Source organism: Dromiciops gliroides, chromosome 2, assembly GCF_019393635.1.
Source record: "Dromiciops gliroides isolate mDroGli1 chromosome 2, mDroGli1.pri, whole genome shotgun sequence".
NCBI lineage: Eukaryota > Metazoa > Chordata > Mammalia > Microbiotheria > Microbiotheriidae > Dromiciops > Dromiciops gliroides.
This window is the reverse complement of record NC_057862.1, coordinates 649,481,411-649,505,295: the sequence shown is the minus strand read 5'-3', so window position 1 is coordinate 649,505,295 and position 23,885 is coordinate 649,481,411. Positions and strand designations below refer to the sequence as shown.

At 40.7% G+C, this 23,885-nt stretch overlaps 1 protein-coding gene across 1 annotated transcript in view; it reads right to left on the bottom strand.

The window, feature by feature from the left end:
- The window catches only part of SPG7 (SPG7 matrix AAA peptidase subunit, paraplegin), a 103,108-nt gene that overhangs the window by 10,938 nt on the left and 68,285 nt on the right, over nt 1-23,885 (bottom strand). Inside the window, exons 10-14 of the mRNA XM_043985721.1 lie at nt 16,708-16,832; nt 15,291-15,393; nt 12,610-12,720; nt 3,677-3,792; nt 1,217-1,373 (exon numbers count right to left, since the gene is read on the bottom strand). Of these exons, the coding sequence (XP_043841656.1) occupies nt 1,217-1,373; nt 3,677-3,792; nt 12,610-12,720; nt 15,291-15,393; nt 16,708-16,832 (612 nt within the window). The remainder of the gene's footprint in view (nt 1-1,216; nt 1,374-3,676; nt 3,793-12,609; nt 12,721-15,290; nt 15,394-16,707; nt 16,833-23,885) is intronic.

Below are 23,885 nucleotides of genomic sequence, written 5' to 3'. Positions count from 1 at the left end.
ATGATGGGACAGACATAAGTCAATAGTCAAATGGCACTTTTTCCTGGTCATCTTATTTCCCCATTAAAAACAAAGAAGCCAGGGGGCAACTAGGTGGCACAGTGGATAAAGCACTGGCCCTGGATTCAGGAGAACCTGAGTTCAGATCTGGCCTCAGACACTTGACACTTAGTAGCTACGTGACCCTGGGCAAGTCACTTAACCCCCATTGCCCCTCACCCAAAAAAAAAAAAAAAAGCCAAAACAAAAACAAAGAAGCCAACTATTTCTAGACAAACTATTTCTAGTCTGTAATCAGTGGGAAAAATGTAACTCTTAATATCCTAGTGGTTATTAAAATCAAGCATCAGATAAAAGAACAATGATTATGAATATGCATATGAATATGGCAATGCAGAGAATTTCTTTCATCCCTCATTAGATTCACAACATTTCTTCAAAAGGCTGAGGTTAACAGCGCAAATTTCCACACCCTGGCAATAAGTCACCATGAATTTTAAATCAGGTGAATATTTCACAGCTGAACCCCTAACCATTCTCCTTGGAGCTTGTGTTCTAAGGCCCAAATAGGATTCATCACCATCTGGAGGCTCTTAACTAATATTTATAAGAGGATCTGTACTCAGTCCTAAACCAGTCTGGATTTTTTGAGTACTTAAGTGTTCATTTTAACTGGACTAAAAATATCTACCTAAGATTGTCACTGAGGTTCTCTTCACGTGCTCTACTTCAAACAAGGTCCTAATGTTGAGGTTCATGCAGGTGCCAAAATAAAGGCTGCAGCCCAACCAAGTGGTCATGAGTAAGTTGTTGTGGCCTCTTTCTTACTTTCGGGAATAGATGCCATCTCCACAGCAGATACTGACTTGGTTATGTGACCGCTTTTACTGAAATACATGAATCCAGAACTCTCAAATACCAAAATTAACTATAGACACAAAACATGTGTACAACAAAAATACACACTCTTTAAACTTAGGGAATGTGTAAAATGATCTTCCTCGTTCCACATCTCTTTTGGCTGTATATCCTCGAGCACCTGAACAGGATAGTCCAGGAAACAGTCTAATTTATTCCAAATTTTGTGACCCTATTCATGGCCAATGAGTCTGAAAGAAGACAATCTGGCTTTGAAGTTGCTTCTGTAAAAGGATATGATTGTAGTGTACCCAATGTTAAGAAACTTCACTGACTGAGCTAAAAGTTGGCTTCTCACCTGAAGTAACCTTATTAAAAGAAATGGCTTCAGACACTCGGCCTCCCAAAGCCATGCACATCCGCTCAAATAGCTGCTCCTTAGTAAAGAGATATTGGTCTTTGGGGAGAATCTGAGAAAATCCCAGAGCAGCATTTGTCCGTGGAGCTATGGAGACCTGCAAAATGTCAAAATGCACCTCAAATTTCACAAACAGAATGGAGATTTAAAAAAAGAAGAAGAATCAATGTGAAAGGAAGCAATACATCACTGACGTTAGTTTAAACATACACAACCAAACTAATCTGAATTCTAATACCAAAGCAGCACAGTCACAGACTTTCGGGTTATCGTCATTGTAACAGTTTTGGGGCCAAGGATCTTTTGAAGAATGCAGTGCCAAAGAAAAATATCGCACAACAATGTCAATTACTAACCAATCAGGAGACATACTATGCAAGTGGGGCAACATTTATAACATAGATCCTGTATTAATCCATTGCTTCCTTAATTCCAGGATAATTTACTAAAGATAAACATGGAGGACAGAGCCTGTGCAATTACAGCAAGAAGCCCTGATTAGGTCAGTTTTGGTTTCTAAATCATCCTACAAACTGAAACTTCTCTGAAAAGCCAGAGGAAATGAGTGAGCCTGTACCTATCAGGACACAATGCACATATGTCCCTAACAAAAGATTAGACTCTGAGCCAATTGGAAATCATGTAAGATGATTATAAATGGTAGTTCTGTACACTCCTCCCAACTATAGTTGTAATACTTCAGAATTTGATGGCCAAGTATGAGATCCTCCTATCCATACCTGTCATCAGTTCACAGACTTCCATCATCACCTTTCTTAGTTTTTCCAGACGTAGGAATCTCAACAGTTGCAGTTTTCTCTTGTACATCATCCCCTGACCCCCTCTTTGGTAATATGTAGTTTTCTTGGAATATATAGACACACAATGTCCTAGTCGCTAGCCATGTAATAATACTTTTGGGTTTGTGTGTGTGTGTGTGTTTGAGGTAATTGGGGTTAAATGACTTGCGTGGGGTCGCACAGCTAGTAAGTGTCAAGCATCTGAGGCCGGATTTGAACTCAGGTACTCCTGACTCCAGGGCTGATGCTCTATCCACTGTGCCACCTAGCTGCCCCTGGCCATGTAATAATGACAATCATTATAAACATTTATTTTGGACTACACCTGTGATTTCAATGGTATAGGGAATTCCTGATGAGGAAACTCCCCCTACCACAGCTGTCCGGCAGCTGTTCTGCAACTGGTAAGCTCATAGCATTGCCAGGAGCATCGGTGGGTTTGATGACTTGCCCAGAGCTTGTACATGTGAAAGGCAGGACTTTAAGCCAAGGCTTCTTTGCTTCTGAGACTGTGTCCCTACCATATATATGGGATAAATATTTCTACAATCCTGAAAATTTTGCAAAGTACTTTCTACATATTCTCATGTTTGACCCTCACAATTGGGCTGGGAGGTTAAGTACTATAGGAAGTCCCACCCCAAGTTTAGAAATGAATAAACTGAGGATGAGGGAGGGTGAGTGATCACACAGCTCCTAAGGGCCAGAGATGGTTTGGAATCCAGGTCTTCTTGATTCTAAGTCTAGCTCTCCACCATGATATACTTTCTTTCAAACAATCAACAATTAATTAAGCACTTACTACATTCTGAGTACTGTGCTAGGCACTGGGGATACAAATATTAAAAAGTGAGTCTTCAACCTTAAAGAGCTTATTGAGAGTTTACAACACATTCAGTAAGTAAAAAGTGATTTTTAATTGGGGGGTGGTTGGGAAGAGTAGAATAAAAACTGGTGGAATCGGCTAAATCCTTTAAAATTTGAGCAGAGCCTTTAAGTGATCTGGGGGTTCCAAAAGGGAGATGAGGAGGAAAGCAACTGAAGCTTGAGGCAGCCTGTCCAAAGGCCAGGCAGGAGCTTGGATGTGGAATGCTGGGCTCAGGGCACAGAGCAAATAGGTCAATTTGGCAAGCATGCATGCACACAAGACCATACGAGAGACAGAGACAGAGACAGAGATAGAGAGACAGAGACAAAGAGAGCCAGAGAGATGGAGATGTGTGTGAGATGTGTAACCAGCCTGGAAATATAGGTTGGAGCTAGACTGTGAAGAGCTGAAAATGCCAAACGGGCATTTGTATTTTATCCCAAGGGGGTAGGAGAGCTGCTGAAGCTTGCTCAACAGGGGATGACATGGTCAGAAATAGGCTTTAGAAGTCTCCACTGGGAAGCTGTATGGAAAATGGTTTGGAGAGGGGCAAGGGCAGATGTAGGAAGACTAGGAGAAGATGAAGGCATAGACTCAATATGGTGTGGAGAGATACAAGAGAAGTTGGTGCCGATCAGCCGAGAGAGGAAAATGAACTAGCGCCCAAGGATCAAAGATGGCATGTGTTTCAAACCCAAGAGATGACAAATTTTAAGCCATCAGCTGCTTTACCTTCATCACTGCCTCGGTGTGCTCCAGCAACCAGCCAACCAAAGCATGGCCTGATTCATGAAATGCCACAATCTTTAGCTCGTCCTTGGACAGAATCTTGCTTTTTTTGGCAGTACCTAAAGAAGCACCAAAGATTTTAGATCTGTCATGCAGAAGTAAAAGTCCTGGAAATACCTGGATGAAATCTGCCAGGCACCATCCCTGCTCACAGGCCCTACTATTTCTGCCTTGTATAATCTAAGAAGTAAGGTACCAACTATTTAATTTCTCCTGTCTTGTCTTGTCCTTCCAGACCGATCACCTATGACTTCTGCCCACTAGAAAAAAGGACAAAACAGGGGAAGAGGTAGTTGGTGAAAAACATTTTCTTATTCCTACCTTTATATTATTTAACATGTCATCAAAACAGTTCCTGGGCCAATGATAACATTTTGGGGAACAGATCTAGAACTTACAATATGGCAAGGACTTTAGGGATCATTAAATCCAAATCCTTCCTTTTACCTATAAGGAGTCTCTGTTGACAGACAAGAAATGATTTGTCCCAGGTCCCCAGGTTGCCCACAGGTGGAGACCTGGACCAAGAACCTGACACCCTGGGCTACAGGCCCAGCTTTTTCCATTCATTACATCATTCTGCCTAAGAGGCTCAAAAGAACATTCTATTTTCCAAATACATTTTAAAATCTCCTTTAAGATATCTAGAGTGAAAGCAAATGAGATTTAAGTTCAGAATAGTTGGTTATCACACTGCTAGATGTCTCTATTGGATATTTTAAGAAGTGCCCATTAGGGTCGGGTTTGAAAGAATTTATAGCATTATAATATAACTTGGCATTTGGATGTAACAGATGGAAAGCACACTTCTCTTCAAATATGGGTCACAGTTGCAGATTAGATTTAATTATACGTAGCACATAAGTATGTGATGATTTATGAACTTCCATCATAAAAAAGTTTGTTCTAGGTCACAGAGTCTATAGCACAAAAACAATGTTTGTGGAAAAAAGTCACTATAAAAGTTTTTAAAATAGAGGGAAAAATGTCTAAGAAGCTCCCTCAATTTAAGTGGCAATAATGGGAGCTTCAAATCCAGGATATAGGAGAAAAGAACACTGGGCAAAGAATCAGAAAATGTGGATGCTGCTTCTGGACCCTGTGTATGACTTTGAGCAGATAATCGCACTTGGCCTTAAATTCTTCATGCAAAAAAAATGAAATACCACTCCTCACTCTGCTTACCTTACAAAACTAGCATGCCACATATGATAACAAATGCAAAAGCATTTTGAAAACTGTGACGTATAATGCAGATCTGAGGTAGCATTAATATTATTGTGGGGGTTTTTTGGTTTTTTGTTTTTTGCGGGGCAATGAGGGTTAAGTGACTTCCCCAGGATCACACAGCTAGTAAGTGTCAAGTGTCTGAGGCCAAATTTTAACTCAGTTCCTCCTGAATCCAGGGCCAGTGCTTTATCCACTGCGCCACCTAGCTGCCCCCAATATTATTGTTTTGAACTAGTATGGTAAACCTAGTCCTCAACCTTGAAGCACTGGAAAAAACAAAACTGTCTTCTAAACAAAACAGTCATCACCATCTTCTGCTGTCCCCCTTCCTCCTTTTGGTGCCAAACATCAGTCCTGAACTTATGAGGCCTCAGAAAGTCTTTGCTATAAAGCACCAGAGGTTCATCTTTGTTAGTTTGGTTTAGTTTTTGTTTGGAATTAGTGATTTCACTAGCAAAAAAAGGGAGAAAATGTTTCACTAACCAATGCAGGTCAGTAACTGTTATGGTAAGGACTAGTCTTGGACACTGAGAGGTTAAGAGAAGGTCCCTAGGTCATAAAGTTCATATCTGTGAGAAGGGGAATAGGAAAGCAGGTCATCCAGATTGAGGTAGAACCTCCTTCAACTATAGGGGCAGCTAGGTGGCTCAGTGGATAAAGTACCGGTCCTGGATTCAGGAGGACCTGAGTTCAAATCCAGCCTCACAAACTTGACACTTACTAGCTGTGTGACCCTGGGCAAGTCACTTAATCCTCATTGCCCCCTGCTCCCCAACTGATCTCAGGTCAACCAAAAGAAAATGGAACTTCTTGCTGTTGGCAAGAACTTTTCCATTTCCCCCCCATAAACTTCTGTTTGATTCCCCAGTCAAATTGTGCTTACTGATGTGTCCTTTATTAAAATTTAAAGTGAAGTCAAATAGGAGTTTCCAAAAGATATGTTTCTTTTTTTTTTTTTTTTTTTGGTTTTTTGCAGGCAATGAGGGTTAAGTGACTTGCCCAGGGTCACACAGCCAGCAAGTGTCAAGTGTCTGAGGCCGGATCCGAACTCAGGTACTCCTGAATTCAGGGCCGGTGCCCTAACCACTGCGCCATCTAGCTGCCCCCAAGATATGTTTCTTAATGTGGATTTCTACAATATGAAGGTTCTACAGAGTTATTTACCATGAGCTTTGGCTAAATTTCCCTTATTTGACTGACAGCAACTCCCCAGAGGAAAAAAAGCCCCAAATTTAATAACAACAAAAGTAAATTGGCATTCTATAGTTATTATAGTTCTATAGTTAGAAGATTACAAGCTAATAATGAGAGGGCAAGGGTTTAAAAATTCTATCTTCACAATCTGTATGGATTTTTAAAAAAGGAGATACAATATTAGAGGTATTTACTTAAAAGTACAAACCTCAAATCCATACTGCTGTTCTTATTTGAATTTACTTGGTTAAAAAAAATGGAGTACTTCTAATGACATAATTATCTTGTGTTTTAGTCTATAGACTTCTATCAATTCTTTGAATTAATGGCTAGCTAGACCAAAAACAAGCAAACATTAAGTGCCTACTATGTATAAATCACTGAGGATACAAAGAAAAAGATGAAAGTCTCCGCCTTCAAGGGGCTTAGGGATATAAATTCATACACAGGGGCGGCTAGGTGGCGCAGTGGATAGAGCACCAGCCCTGGAGTCAGGAGTACCTGAGTTCAAATCCGGCCTCAGACACTTAACACTTACTAGCTGTGTGACCCTGGGCAAGTCACTTAACCCCAATTGCTTCACTGAAAAAAAATAATAATTCATACACAAAAAAGTATAATAAAAGGTCGTTTCAGCAAGGAGAGAATCCTAGGAAGCAGGGCAGGCTACAAAGAAAAGGGGTGCTTTGTCTAAACCTTGAAGAACACTAATGATTTTGAGAGGCAGAGGTAGGAAGAGAGTTCATTTCAAGGTTCACAAACTATGACCACAGGGCCAAATCCATTCCTTCTGTTTAAATACAAAAAAATGTTATTTAAAAATGTAAAACCCATTCTTTTTTTAATCATAAAAGTATTTTATTATTTTCTAGTTAAATGTAGAGATAGTTTTCCACATTTGGTTTTTTGGTTTTGTTTTTTTTTTTGGCGGGGCAATGAGGGTTAAGTGACTTGCCCAGGGTCACCCAGGTCCACATTTGCTTTTATAAGATTTCTAGTTTCAAATTTTTCTCCCTCCTCAAGACAGCAAGTAATCTTATATAGGAAAAAACATTCTTTTTTTTTTTTTTAACGGGGCAATGGGGTTAAGTGACTTGCCCAGGGTCACACAGCTAGTAAGTGTCAAGTGTCTGAGGCCGGATTTGAACTCAGGAACTCCTGAATCCAGGGCCGGTGCTTTATCCACTGCACCACCTAGACGCCCAGGAAAAACCATTCTTAAGTGGGAGGAGGAGAGGGCAATTTGGCCCTTAGTTTGCCAACTCCTGTTCTAATCTCAAATTGCTTGCTGTTTTTTGTTCTATTGCTGTTCACGTCTTTTTAAAAATAGATTATTTCCACCATTCACCTTCTCTGCTCCTACTCATGTGTTGCTCAGCTAGGTACTAAGTTGTACAACCATAACCGGGTTCCAACAAACTTATGCTATTTCATCTTTTTTTTGTTTTTGTTTTTGTTTTTGTTTTTGGTGAGGCAATTGGGGTTAAGTGACTTGCCCAGGGTCATGCAGCTGGTAAGTGTCAAGTTTGTGAGGCTGGATTTGAACTCAGGTCCTCCTGAATCCAGGACCGGTACTTTATCCACTGAGCCACCTAGCTGCTGGATTTGAACTCAGGTTCTCCTGACTCCGGGGGCGCTCTATCCACTGCGCCACCCTGCTGCCCCTTGCTATTTCATCTTGACCTCCTACATATTCTCTCTGTGACCTTATTAGCTTCCATGAGTTTCATGATCATCTCTATACTTTGTCTTGTTAATATATGTTTGACTGTATACACATGATTTCCACATCACCAACTCCCTACTGGACATTTTAAGTTGGATGTTCTATAGGCATCTCAAAATCAATATGTCCAAAAGAAAACTCATTTTATTTCCCCAAAACCTACTCCTATTCTGATCTTCCCTGTTATTCAGAGTACCACCATCCTTCTCACAACTCCAGAGTTTTTCTCTCTCTCTCTCTCTTTTTTTTTAGTGAGGCAACTGGGGTTAAGTGACTTGCCCAGAGTCACACAGCTAGTAAGTGTCAAGCATCTGAGGCCAGGTTTGAACTCAGGTACTCCTGACTCCAGGGCTGGTGCTCTATTCACTGCGCCACCTAGCTGCTCCCAGAGTTATTCTCAACTCCTCACTCACCCCTTTTATCCAACAGTTGCAAAATCTTGTCATTTCTATCACTACAACATCTCTCACATACACTGTGTTCTCACAACCACCATCCTGGTGCAGGCCTTCCATATTTCTCACATGTGATGTTATAAAAACCATCTAGCCAGTACTCTGATCTTTCTTTATTCCAATCTTTCCTTCACAGAGAATCACAGTGATTTTCCTAAAGTCTAAGTCTTACTGCGTCGCCTCCTCTTACTCAATAAACTTCAGAAGTTTCCTATTTACCTCGGAAAAAAAAATTCAACTCCTCTGTTTGGGCATCTTATGTTACACAACAGCCAGTCTTGCCCTATCTTTCACATGCTTCAGGTATTCAGTTATTAAGCATTTATTAGGCACATGCTCTGCTCTTAGTTCTGGGAATGCAAAGAAAGGCAAAAAGGGCCCGCCCTTGTGCTCCCCAAGTCACTGCCATTCTCTACACACTCCAGGACCCGGCCAGCCCAGCCACCTTCTTGTTCCTCACAACATCACTCCATTTCCTTTCTCCATCTTTTGCACTGACTGTCCCCATGCTCTTTCCTCACCTCATACAAGCGCGATCCCTGGTTTCTTTTGAGACTTCACTAAAGCACTGCCTTCTGAATGACATCTTTCCTGATCCCTTTTCCACCAGTAAGCTTCTCTGTACTTTGTGTGTTTTCTACGTAGCAGGGCTGACTTGGGACACAGTCCATGAGGCTTCTCTGGAGACAGACCACCAGTGGGCCATCCCACTCTCACCATGTGCATGGTGCTTTCCTGGCAACTTCCAGGCAAACATCTACTTCAGAGCTGAAGCCCGTTCCCTTGCCTCCCCAAGCCCTATGACAGTAGAACCAGGGTGGTGCATTGTGCCAACTACACAGAGAAACAGCTTCCTTTTTGTCTTTCCTTTATTGCTTCTAGAACACATAGTGAACTGTTTTCACGTAGAAGCCGGCAGATGTACTGGCTTAGAGGAAATGAGGGCCTGAACTAGGGCAGAGACCATGTGGATGGAAAGAAGGGGGCCAATGTCAAATATATTACAGAGATAGAATCAATGAGACCAGAAAACAACTACATGTGGGGGTTATAGAAAGGGAAGATTCAAGGATGACTACAAGCTTACTAACCTGGGTGAGAGGAAGATGGTGGTACCCTCAACAAATAGGGAATTTGGAAAGCGATAGGCTAGGATAAGAGAAGGGAAGAAAAGGGAAATAAAAATAATCAGTTTTATATATCAGATATATTGTATTTGAGATGCCAATAGGCCAGCTCAGAGAGGAGTAATAGGAAACTGATGACAGAAAATAATCCAAATGGCAAATGATTAAAAAATAATATTTTTTAAAATGTATCTTACTTTTTCATTTATAACATGTGAATTCACAATACTTTAAATGAGATAATAAAGATACATTGTGAGGAATTCATAAACTGATGAAATCTTAAGTGTTAGAAGGTTCCTTAGAAGTCATTAGTCAAATCCTGATGCATGAGTCCTAAGTTAAGTGGTACCTTTTGAGATATATCTAGTGATAAAGTCACCTATTATATCACAAAACATCCATTTTCAAGCAACTCAAGACTTTTTCCTTTACAATGTTTGCAATCTCATCCACCAGTCTTTATTAAGTCTTTGGAAATCCCATGTGATAAGAATAATTCCTCAGATATTTGACATGTGTGAACAAAATCTCTCCCAGACCTACTATACTTCCTTCAAGCAATCTTCATACAGCATGGTTCTGAATTCCCTCCCCTCCTGGTTGCTCTAGTCTGTATGCATTCTAGATGAACAATGACCATCAGAAAACGTGACAATCGGGGGCAGCTAGATGGCACAGTGGATAGAGCACCGGCCCTGGATTCAGGAGTACCTAAGTTCAAATCCGACCTCAGACACTTACTAGCTGTGTGACCCTGGGCAAAGTCACTTAAGCCCAATTGCCTCACCAAAAAAAAAAACAAAACAAAAAAAAAACCCCAGAAAACGTGACAATCATAACTAAATGTCTTATTCCAAGTGTAGTTTAACCACCAGAGAACAGAGTGGAATTACTGCCTCCCTTACTCAGGACACTCAATTTCTATTAATGTAGCTTGGTTTCCCCAGGCTAATCACCACAGCCTGAGTTCCCTCTCTATCCTGGTTGTTCTGTTCTGCACATACTCCTCCCAGCAGAAGACTTCATCTCATATTCTACTAAGAAAAGAGAGGCCAGTCACTGTGAGCTCCCTCATCTTCCCCGCTACTCTAAATCTCAGCCATTTGACATCACAGACCACACCCTATTCCCCCATCCCCTCCTTTAATTCAGTCCCTGATAAAGAATGAATGAGGGGACAGCTAGGTGGTACTGGCCCTGGATTCAGGAGGACCTGAACTGAAATCTGACCTCAGACACTTGACACTTACTAGCTGTGTGAGCCTGGGCAAGTCACTTAACCCTCACTGCCCCACAAAAAAACCCCCCCAAAAAAAAAAAAACACCTCACTTGACATCAAATCCCCTAAAGCTATCATACCCTATGGCTTGTTCTTTCTCAGACAAACTCCTACAAAAGCTATTAATACCTTTTGCCTCCATTTACTCTACCCTCACATCTGGTCAATGAAATTGCTCTCTCCCAAGTCACCAACAGTCTTTGAACTGATAGATCTTACGGCCTTTCCTCAGCCCTCCTCACTGGTGACCACCCCACAGCACCAGGCACTGTGGACCACTCTCTCCTCCTAGTTACTCTCTACATTCTTGGTTCTGATGACACTAACTCGCTTCTCCTCCTACAGTCTAGCCAGTTCTTCTCAGTCTCGCTTGCTGGGTTTTCATTCACATCTAGCCCCCTAGCTCTTTCCTGGGTCCCATCTCTCTTCCAACAATTTTTCATCAGCTCCCATGGGTTCAATTCATGCCCCAATGTATATAACCATTACTAGCCTCTCTCCTGAACTCTAGTTCCAGACATCACCAACAGCCTAGTGGATTTTTCAAACTGGTTGTCCTCTAGGAACTTCAAATTCAGCCTAGATCAGAACTCTTCATCTATTCCTCATACCCCATACCTTCTGAATGTCCCCATTTCTGTCAAGGGTACCACCACCATTCTTCCAATCACCCATATTTATACAACTGCAGTCAACTTTGACTCTTCATTCTCCTGTCACCCCATATATTCCAGCAGTTATCTTTCTGCATCCCTACACTTCTCTACACGCACATGGCCACCTAACTCAATCTGGCTTTCATCACTTGTCCCATGAGCTACTGGAATAGGCTCCTAACTCCTCTCTCTCTCTCTCAAGCCTCTCCTTTCGCCAATCCATTCCCCACATAGCTACCAAAATGATATTCCTAAATCACATGTAAGATCATGTCACTCTCCTACTCAATCTACTCATTTCCATTAAGGATAATATAGCAATGCCTTTGTTAGACCTTTCAAGCCCTCCGTCACAGGGCGTTGGCCTCCCTTTCCAACCCTTTCATACCAGACATTTCATCTACTCTGCCATCTGGGCAAACTGGCCGCCTTGCTGCTCCTTATATGCAAAAATGTTTCTTCACCTTTGCAGGGCCTTTGTACAAGGAATGGACTCCCTTCTCACCTCTGCCTTTTAGAATGTATCCTTTCTTTTCAAGTGCAGCTCAAATGGCACCTTCTAGTTCAGGCCTTTTCCCACTGGCCCAGGCACCAGGGCCTCTCCCCCAACAATGTTACCTTGTATTTCTTTTGTATATATTTACATGTGAATGTCCTCCTGATAGAACAGAAGTTCCTTGATACCAGGGACTGTCATTTTTGGCTTTGGTTACCTAGGGCCTAGCCTGGTTCTTGGCACTAAGAAACGTGCTTAATAAATGTTTGTTAATTGACTGCAAAGAAGTTAAGGTGCTTGTATTTATCTTTACCTCTTTCTTAACTTCCCTTTTCTTCCCAAACCATAAAAGCCCAACCCAAAAATGAGGTAATAAAATATTTTTATTTAATTGACTTCCTCACATTTTAAATGTTTATCTAATCAATTAAAATTTCAATAAATATCATATAATATTTATTTTTTATTATGTAATAAGAAAAAAATATGATCACTATTAAGAGTGGAAGAGAAGGGGCAGCTAGGTGGCGCAGTGGATAGAGCACTGGCCCTGGATTCAGTCAGGAGGACCTGAGTTCAAATCCGGCCTCAGACACTTAACACTTACTAGCTGTGTTACCCTGGGCAAGTCACTTAACTTCCATTGCCCCGCCCCCCCCCCCAAAAAGTGGAAGAGAAACAATTTTACAGAAGAACAGAGTCTCTGTACCTGCAATGACTCGCTCCACAGCATATTCAAAATTAAATGTATCAATGGATTTGTATCCTTCTCTTGCAGCATGTAGAGCAGCTTCATTACATATATTTGCAATGTCAGCTCCTATTGGTAAAAAGGTTGACAACATTTAATATGTTTAAGTAATAAACGAATAAATGTAGAATTCTGTTATTGTATTTATATGGCAAAACACAGGGATCAGTGAATAACAAATCCCGAGACTTTCCCAACAGAAGTGCGAGTCAGAAAAGATGTAGCGTTGTGTTTAGTTTGTACAATGCTTGTATGTAACATCAGTTCATACAGGTACGCTGGTAGAGCTCTAGGCTAGGATCAAAAAGACCTGAGTTCAAATCCAAACTCAGACCTTACTAGTTGTGTGTCCCTGAGGAAGTCTTTTAATCACTCCTGCTTCAGTTTATACATCTATAAAATGGGGATAATAAGAGTATCCCCCTTGTGGTTGTGAGGAGATGTAAAGTACTTTTTAAGTGCTAGCTATTCTAAAAATGAGTGGTTAAGAAATACAAGGCATTGATGGATCAGACTCTATAAAAGGTCATTCAAAATAAGATCTTTTCCTCCTCTGAAACTCTCAGACAGCACTTCATCTGCATCTCCTTATGTCACTTACCAATGATATCATACTTTATACTGTCATTGTTTATGGACCTAATATCTTAAGTTCATTTTATTTACATCAAGCTCCTTTTGGGTAAAGACTATGTTGTCTTTACCCTTCTATAATATTTACTTAAAAAAAAAAACTGTTAACTGATGAAGAACCAAAGAGACAGGGTATATATGCAGATAAACTGAATGCTATGAGGCTGTTAATATTAACCTATAAAATCTATAGCCTTTAGATTCCTAGAAAATAAACTGAGAGAAAAAATCCTTCATTGACAATGTGTTTCTGCCAAAACTAGTACAAAAGGGGGCAGCTAGGTGGCGCAGTGGATAGAGCACCGGCCCTGGAGTCAGGAGTACCTGAGTTCAAATCCAGCCTCAGACACTTAACACTTACTAGCTGTGTGACCCTGGGCAAGTCACTTAACACCAATTGCCTCACTTAAAAAAAAAAAACAACCTAGTACAAAAGGAAACTCTCAGTGAAAACACAGGGATAAGATACAAAAGAATGAATAAATTTTAATGAATCACTAGGACAAAAGATGAAATCTGGATTGAGAATGAGAAAGATGGAGTGGTCACTTCTGTGATTGGCAGAATGAGCCGGGATATTCCTAGAATTACCAAACCAACCTCTCTCCACAGAGCACCATGAACATATGGTTTGAATCTGTGGGTAAAGGGGGTAAAATTCCAAAATAAAAAGCAGAGTCAGTGCACTATAAGGCCTAATAGGACAAGAAACCAAGGAAGGAAATTCCAAGCCTTGTATGTGCAAACAGACCCTGAAAAGCCCTAGTAAGAACACCACAGCAGAAGGGCTTAGGGATAGGAATACTGCTGCAGACACTAAACTCCTTATTTAGGGTCTGACCTACCATAAGTGGGCGTCTATATCCACGGAGAAATACTCTTTGCTTATTTTTCCCCTGGGCGGGGAGATGGCTGTTATTTATTCTTTTTTTTTTTTTTTTTTTTTTTTTAGTGAGGCAATTGGGATTAAGTGACTTGCCCATGGTCACACAGCTAGTAAGTGTTAAGTGTCTGAGGCCGGATTTGAACTCAGGTACTCCTGACTTCAGGGCCGGTGCTCTATCCACTGTGCCACCTAGCTGCCCCGGCTGTTATTTATTTATAGCTTATTGACTTATCTTTCACCTGCCCTGCAGTGTAAAACTTATTCTCAACTCAGACCTTCTTTGAATTGTTTTCCTCATAACGAGACTGGAAGGTCTATGTGCAGAAACACAAAAACATACACCATTCCATACTTGCTACAGAGTAGTAGATACCTACAAATAAGAACCTCAAACAACCCTAACACTTGCATGGGATAAAACTGAATTGTCTATCTACACTGGCATTAAAAGAGATGACAAACACATCCAATACACACTTGAGGAGAATTCTTTGATAAAAGTCATTAAACTTCATGCTGTTAATTTAGCGATCCCATTATGGGCAAATGCCGAAAGTAAGTCAATGACAGCGAGTGTGGTCCTCTGTATAACTCAAGATTCATAATGACATTATCTGGTGACGGATAATTGTAAACTAAGAGGGTGCTCAGCCACTGAAGAATAGCTAAACAAAGTGATATAGGAATGCAATGGAATATGACTATGCTGTAAGGAAGGAATATGAATAATTTAAAGAAATATGGGAAGACTTTAATAAGTGATACAGAGTGATACAAGCAGAACCAAAACAGAAACAATGGCTGCAATAACATAAATGATAACACAAGGAAAGGCACTCAAACTCTGATATATTACAGTGAACACTCCCAGTCCTCAACAGCTAATAAGAAAACACACAGAGGTAAGGATTACAGATGTGGGACAGGCTGCTGCTAGGATGGCTGACTTTGTTAAATGGAAAGGGTTAGTGGTGGGGGTAAGGGTGGTGAAAGGCAACAACAGAACAAAAAGAGAGGCCTGGAAGCACAAACTCTAGGGACATATAAAGTAGCATCAGAAGAGATCCGTGTATAGCACTAGAAACACAAAACATTCTAAAAGAGAAATGAATTCCCATACCACTAAACCCAGGTGTGAGCTCTGCCAGGCGTTGGGAATAAAAACTACCAGTCTGGGTCAGCTTCAGACTCTTCAGATGCTGCTCAAATATTTCCCTTCTTTCCTGTCATAACACAAAAGGACAGACAAATATTTTGGTGGGGCACAACAGACCAGGGAGTTGGTTCGAGGGAGGTGCCTGTGGGATATGCAACTAGCAGCCAACGTGGAAGCCACGTGTCTATGGAACAGCTGTGGCCCTGGCCACCCCAGGAAGGGCCACAAGAGGGAAGCGCACCTCTACTCTCAGGAGATTCACCCACCTTCCCCGCCAAGCAGAGGCTTGGTCACGGCTCTGCTTCCAAATACAACCCTGAGGTGCGGGGGTTTACCATGAGTCACTAGCTTGCTTTCCCAAGCTCCTCTCAAAGGTTGACATTAAGCACCTCTGATTTTGATTCTGCTAAAGGAGCCCTCCCTCCCTCTGTCCCTGCCACCCCTCGAACCCTTCCTTTTGCTCCCACAGGGTTGAAGCGCCACACCAGGCTTGAGTTCCTGTTCCTGGAGGTGCTGCCACAAAGACCCTCTTCTATCAGCTGAGACTGTGTCCAACCCTAAGCTGGGAGTGGAGGAGGGGTGGCAGGCAGCCAAGGAGTGAATGACTCAGCTGGTCCAGGAGGTCCTGATTCAAACACTCAGAGCTCAGTTGCCAGGGCTTTTTTCCTTTCCTCCTTCAGGGGCAGCTGCACAGTTCAGGCTTTCAGTGCCAGATCGTATCAGGCATTTAAGGTATTTAAAATGAAAACTCTGAGGATGTCTACAAAGCTGCAGATGGAAGGAAGAGATGCCATACAAGAAGAATGGGATTCTTTTACTTTTCCTCTCTGGATTTGGTTTCAGAGAATTTGCTATAAAACTCAATCCAGGCAAGCAAATTCAACCCCAGATGCTCAGAGAGAAAGAGGAAAAACAACAGCGGACGAACAAAAACAAGTTGCAAAACCAAAGAGAAAGCAGTGAGCCAAATAAAGTCTGGACAGATAAGAGTAAAGGAAATTCACTGGCTCCATCTGCACTGGAGGAATGTTACAAACAAGGGCCATCCCTGTGGGGGCAGCGCTCAGCACAGAGCAAGTTTAGACAGCTCAGCATCTCATGGGAGAGAAGGCCAAAAAGCTTCACTCAACAACTATTTCCATGACAAAAGGATAACCCTATAACCTCAGCCCTGGGAACCAGGAACCAGCCAAGCCACTACTCAATGCCAGCTACTTAATTTTTCTCATCACCCCCTTCCATTAATTGATAAGGGCCTTTGGTCTGCAGAACACAGGAGAGCTTTAATTTTCACAAACTTAAGAATATCACTATTTCCTGGGAAAGGACTGTACAAAGCCTTACAAATTAGCTTAATGAAAGTCAAACTTGTGTTTCTTACCTGTAGTGTAGGGAGATCAATAAAAATGTGTCGGTCAAGTCTCCCTGGTCTCATCAATGCATTATCCAAAATATCAGCTCGATTGGTAGAAGCCAACACTATGACATGATCTGTAGTTCCCATTCCTGATGAAAGATAAGAGCATGAAAGAAGTTTGTGTTTTTTTTTAAAGTGATGCAATTGGAGTTAAGTGACTTGCCCAGGGTCACACAGCTAGTGTTAAGTGTCTGAGGCTGGATTTGAACTCAGGTACTCCTGAATCCAGGGCCGGTGATTTATCCACTGCACCACCTAGCTGTCCCAAAAGAAGATTTTTTAAAAAAATTATTATTGTCACCTTTTATTTTTATAGCATCTTTATTTACAAACATATACCTCTTTCCTCTTCTATCTAGAGAGCCATCCCTGGTAACAAAAAATAAAAAAGAAGAGAGAGCTGTATTTTCTTAAAACGATGGTTTTAAAGCAATGTATAAAGTTTTGTTTTTGTTTTCTACTGAAGTTCCAGGGTACAGAGCTAGACAGGAATGTTCTAGTGAGGTCTAACATAGAGAGAATGAGCACACTGAGCTAGCTTCCTAAAGAGTTCCAGAAACACTGCTAGTACATGATCCCTAATGCCCTTCATCCAGAAAAATTCTGACAAATGAATATTCACCCATTTTTACCCCACAGAAAGTAGGGGAGCATCACCTAAGGCAAGACTGTGTCAGAGGCATAACCACAAATCCAAGCCAGGAGTATGCTTCACAGTACCCTGCTCTAAGTTCTAGATGGTACTGCTTGAAGGAATTTAGATTGCTTGTAAATGTTCAACAAGAGCGATAGTTTTACTGCACTGTTAAACCTAAGGATCTATGGAGTATTTTCCTCTATCAGTATTCAATAGTTTTCTGTTGCCTAAAGTGACTTTTTATTTGCAACATCTGCAGTATTTTATTACATTTGGTCTGATAGCAGTGGTTTTTCAGGCACAGGGTTTCTTAGAAAAGAATTGTAAAAGGTAGTTCATGGAAAAATCACTAATGAATTCTATTAAAATGTGGTGACCCCTGTCTTTTTAAACCTTAAGCTCAGCAGATACTTAAAAAAAAAATCAACCTTTAAAATTACCTATCAGGCCACTTCACCAGAGAGAAAGAAGCTCACATTACCGAGATAATTAAACAAACAAACCCTGTATCTTTAAGCATATTTCTGCCTCTCAACAGATGGATGTCAACAAAACTCAATTCTGCTTTCTCACTGGCAGCCAAACTGGAAGCTGTGAGGTCTGCATCTGCCTTCCAAGATGAGAGCTCTATCTGGTCCACGTGCTCATGTCGGATGAGTCACAGGCCTGCAGATTCTGAGCACTAGCATTGCAGAAACATGAGATTCTCACCAAGAGAGCTGATCATCCTTGGAGGTGGTTTAACCTCTCTACATAAGCAATAGGATAGGGCAGCTTATTCCCAAATGTGCTTCCATCTTGGAGCACAATGCCTTCTGAATTCTAAGTAACCTATTCTAAGAGATGAAGCCTCAGTATTGTTAAGTCTGGCACTGAGTAGGAGAAACTAGAAGGATGTCAGTCACATGAGACTTAATAAGCCTTATTTATACTGCAAGACAACAAAGTGCACAGTACATTATCGTCTTAAAGATGCAAAAATAAATGCTTGTAGCTTTGATCAAAAAACTGTATCTTAAAATAAGAATGACTTCAATAAACAAAAACAGAAATCACAGACAGTACATGTTTCTTACTTCAGCCACTGTGTTCCACTTGTAAGGCAGATTATCAATTCAAGTGAAACACTAATCCAGGAAATCAAAGGATAACAAGGATGGGAGAATCCCTGAGAGATAATCAGTTCATTTCCCTGCACTCTAGGTGGGGTCTCTAACTATCAGACAGATAGGAATCTAGTCTACTTTAACATACCTCTGGGAATGAAGATTCTATCATTCTCCCTCAGGAATCTAGGCCAGTATTTATCTTGGGCTTCAGAAATACTTCTCCTCTAAAGAGGTCAAGCCAGTGAGCACAGAATTTTAAAAATATATCATTTCCACAAGTAACCAAGACTTTGAAAAAAAAAAAAAGCCACAGTTGGTATGAAAGAAAATGCAGTCAGAGTAGAAAGAACAGTGACAGGGAAGCTAAGTGGTGCAGTGGATAAAGCACTGGCCCTGGATTCAGGAGGACCTGAGTTCAAATCTAGCCTCAGACACCTGACACTTACTAGCTGTGTGGCCTTGGGCAAGGTACTTAACCCTCACTGTCCTGCAATCAATCAATAAATAAATAAAACCAAAAAAGGAAAAACACTGACCTCACAGCAGCCCTCAATGATAGTTCTATCTCACCCAATTACTAGTGTGTGATTCTTGGGCAAATCATATAACTTCAGTGAGCCTTGGTTTTATTATCTGTAATATGGGGATAATGATACATGTTCTACATGTCTCACTGGATAATTATGAGGATCAAATGAGAATGTATGGGAAGGTGCTTTGGGAACAATAAACCCATGCAATTATATGATATCATGATTAAGGCAGAACAGTAAAGACATATTCAAAACTTCAAAAGTTATATGTGTGGTTAAAGCACCGGCCCTGGATTCAGGAGTACCTGAGTTCAAATCCGGCCTCAGACACTTGACACTTACTAGCTGTGTGACTCTGGGCAAGTCACTTAACCCCCATTGCCTAAAAAAAAAAAAAAAAAAAAAAAAAAGTTATATGTGGGGGGGCGGCTAGGTGGCGCAGTGGATAAAGCACCGGCCTTGGATTCAGGAGTACCTGAGTTCAACTTCGGCCTCAGACACTTGACTTACTAGCTGTGTGACCCTGGGCAAGTCACTTAACCCCCACTGCCCAGCAAAAAAAAAAAAAAAGTTATATGTGGAATGAGGAATAAATATCAAGTTCAAAAAAGACCAATGAAATCCCTGAAGCCTTGCTTCATTGCAGGCCCTTTCTCCCAACAGTGAATTCTTCTGGGAAGGGTCCAGACGATAGGGACTGTCTTTTGGTTTGTTTATATATCTTCAAACATCAGCATTGTGTTTTGAGATATTAAAGCAAATCAGATTCAAGCTGAGTACAATACCTGGCCCATAGTCAGCGAATGATACTGTGGGTTTGAGTAAGAAGCCCATCGAACAATTTCTTAAACAAAACACAACTGACAGAGGATATTAGGTAGATGAACCTACTCTGAGTCCCTCTGAAAAAACAAAGTTATCTTAGTCTGCTACCTAATGAATGCCAAGGGTAGCTCTTCAGATTAATACCTAGCCTAGGCCTACTTCCAGTGACCTAAGCTCAAGGGTTCGAGTTGGAAATGGACTTAGCATTGAGCTTTATGTCAATCAGAGAGATTCTAAACTCTGCTACCAAGGCACCTCAAACCTGGCCAGAAACAGATTCTTTCCTCATCCAACTCAGACCCTGGCATGCTGCACACCTCTAGGGTCAAGCCAAAGAAGTCAGGAGTAACCCTCACACAGGGAAGCCATTCTGACACACTCATTTAAATAATTAACAATCTGTCATTTGAAGGAATATGGAGAAAAACACCTGAGACTATTTCAAACAGTTGTAGTAAAATTATAAATCTTCAGAAAAAACTATAGAGGATACAATGCAGCCTGCTTTACATTAGTGAAGTGCAAAAAACAAGCAGTTAAGGTAGTAGTTACGGAAATGCCTACAGAGAAGGCATAGGAAAATAGTGACTAATGTAAAAATCACTAATAAAAACCAGGTATATGTAAATAAGCACCACAGCTAGGAAACCAGTTTCAGTTAAAACAACAAAAACCCCAAACTTTAATTATACAGGTAAGAAGGGGCAGAAAGGGATTTTTTCAAATACAAAATTGCCTAGCTGAGTAACAAAAAATGAAACAGTTTTTCATTCCCCATTGTAATGTAAAAGACAAAAGCAAGCTTGATTTGTACACACAAGGATTTTCTCATCTTAAGAACCTGGCATGCTACTGAAGATTGCAAACAGACCAAGGTCATCTGGTGCAACTGTTCTTTCCCAAATCTGCAAGCATCCTTGTTTATGTCCATATCCAGGAGATCTGTCCATGGAGGAAAGAGACTTGCTGACAGATCTTTAAAAACAGTCAAGCTGCTTCCAAATATTCCATAGCACTTTCACCAGTTCTGCCAAGAATCCCTGTATCAAAGACATGATGCACTTGACTCAAGCTTACCAAAATACTATGGTACCATTGCTGTGGGTCACATTTCCAATTTGTATTAACTTTTACAACATAAATGATTCCTTTAAGCCTGACCTTTCTGACACTCAGGATGAAGAGCTAGTGGTAATTTGCAAGGCTGCCCTAAACTCATTCATTACTCTGTTGTTTTGTTTTGTTTTGGTTTTTAGTGAGGCAATTGGGCTTATAGTGACTTGCCCAGGGTCACACAGCTAGTAAGTGTTAAGTGTATGAGGCCGGATTTGAACTCAGGTACTCCTGACTCCACAGCCGGTGATCTATCCACTGCGCCACCTAGCTGCATTTGAAGTAAATTAGAATGGGTAAAACTAGAATTGTCCGGGGCTGACAATGACACCAAAGAAGCCAATAAAATCTAGCCTATATCTTAGTCCTAGGAGCTAATTTGGTCAATTTACCTATCTGAGGCTGTCAATAAGAAGGTAAGTCAAAGAAAGTAAAGATAAAAGAGTAAAATGAATACTTTCTGTTTGTTCAGTCAGTTCAATATTAAAAGGCAATAGGCTTTGGTATATGAATACAATGGAATACTATTGTGCTGTAAGAAATGATGAGCAGGAAGAGTTCAGAGAAACCTGGAGGGTCTTACGTGAGCTGATGATGAGTGAGATGAGCAGAACCAGAAGAACATTGTACACAGTATCATCAACATTGAGTGTTGACCTACTGTGATGGACTATATTCTTCTCACCAATGCAATGGTGCAGAAGAGTTCCAGGGAACTCATGATGGAAGAAGATCCCCAAATCCAAGAAAAAAAAAGAAAGAAAGAACTGTGGAGTATAGATGCTGATTGAATCATATTATTTCTTTTGTTTTGGGTGCTATTGGTTTTTTTTTTCTTTCTATTTTGAGGTTTTGCATCACTGCTCTGATTCTTTCTCTTGTAGCAGGATTAATGCAGAAATAGGATTAATGTTATTATGTGTATATATATGTGTGTGTGTATATATATATATATATGTATATGTATAGAGATATATAGATATAACCTATATCAGATTACCTGCTGTCTAGGGGAGGGGGGAGGGAGGGGTGGGAGGGAGAAAAATCTGAAATTGTAAAGCATGTATAAACAAAAGTTGAGAACTATCTTTACATGTAATGGAAAAAATAAAATACCTCATACATTAAAAAAAAAAAAAGGCAATAGGCTTGTGAGTGGACAGCCAGGTCTGTGAAAACTTACAAACATTAGAGAATCCCAGACTCTCAGCACTGGAAGAGACCTCAAATGTCTAGTCTAACCTCTGATGAGCTAGGTCAATTATGCTACTGGTGCCAAATAGTTTTAGTACAACTCCTAGGTTTCAAATATTTACTCTTTCAGGTAAAGAAGAGGAAGATATGCCTGAGAAATGAAAATTTCCTGAAAGCAAAGATGAATATACTTGTTCCTACTTCCTTATTAGCATCTAATTCTTCTTTATCATTAAATGTCTCAAGTTTGCTATTAGCAGTTGTTTATGTTCTAAATTCACCCTCTGAGGTCTATTATGACTTTATCATTCCAGGATTCCTTTCAAGTCTTCACTGAGCTTTTCTTAGGAGCTTAACAAGTGGGACCTCCTTGACCTCTTTCCCCCTGCTCACTCTGTCCCATCCCCCCAGGGAAGAAGAGCCAAGTGTCTCTTCAGTACGTATTTGTGTGTATAAGAAAGGAAACAACTGTGTCAGAAGATCTGTGTTCAAATCATAGATGTACAATTTGCTTGTCTCAGGAGCTTAGTCAAATCTCTTAATCTCACTGAGCCTCAACATCCTAATCTGTAAAATGAGGATAACAATATCTGCACTGTTGCATCAAAGGGTTGCTGTGAGGGTCAAAAAAAACCCTCAGAAATGCAGTGTTTTGTAAATCTAAAGACATTTTGATGAATGAGTCCTTATTAACAAGTTACAGAAAGTACAACTGACATTGGTATTTCAGTTATAATACCTAAGAGGTTATTTGGTATTTTAAAAATATCAATAATTACACTTAAATTTAATAGAGGGAGGAAAAAGAGACATAAAAGGAGTCTGGGAGTGTGAGATTATTATTAATACTACAGGGGCCCCCTGCTGTGTGAGCATGAGCCCACCCTCAACCAATCAGCTTGAAGCAGGGTGTGAGGCAGTTGGTTTTGTCAGTTGGTTTTGGGAGTTGGTGGGGGAAGCCTCATGGGGTTGGCAGTTCTGATTTCTCCTTGAGGGTAGGTTAGGTTTTCCTACTCTTTCAGAGACACTTATTGTCTTTTTGTTAACCACTAATATATATTAATAAATGTTTAATTCCTAAACTGTGAAACTGTTGTCCTAGTTAGCTTTCCCCACAAGGGGGCAGGTAGGGTGACCACACACATTTAGTTTTACCCGTCACAGTTCTGGCGAGCCAGCAAAGAGCCGAACCTGCCATCTTCTGATCTTCACGTTTGAGTAAGAAATTTTCTCCTATTTCCACGTGCCCATCCCTTTCAGTTTTCAAATGGATCTCTTCAACCTCCTGAGTACTTTAGTCTGGTTAATCAGACAAGCTGAGGTTAAGATCATGTTTCAACTTGGTTGGTTTGAATTTGAATATTCTATTCCTATTTTTATTTTTACCTTTTTTTGTTTGGTGGTAAGGAAAGTTTTGAATATCAAGGAGAGGATCAGAAATAGCATACCCCAGGACTCCCCATTAGGAAAGCTACTCATGGATTGGGATTAGGGAAAATTTACAGCTAAATCAACCATGAACCAAGGGAAATCTTATCAGACTGTTTTATATGGCAAAGACTGAAGCATTTACAAGGAATCCTCTGCCACTGGCCACCTAAACATTTACTTTATTAGAAAATCTGGAGTAAAGCAAGCAGAAAACTGATACAGGGGGATATAAGAGAAGGGGGATCCATGCCCAAGTTTGAAACTGAGCCTGTTTCTCAGGCTGGAAGGCCAAATAGCCCA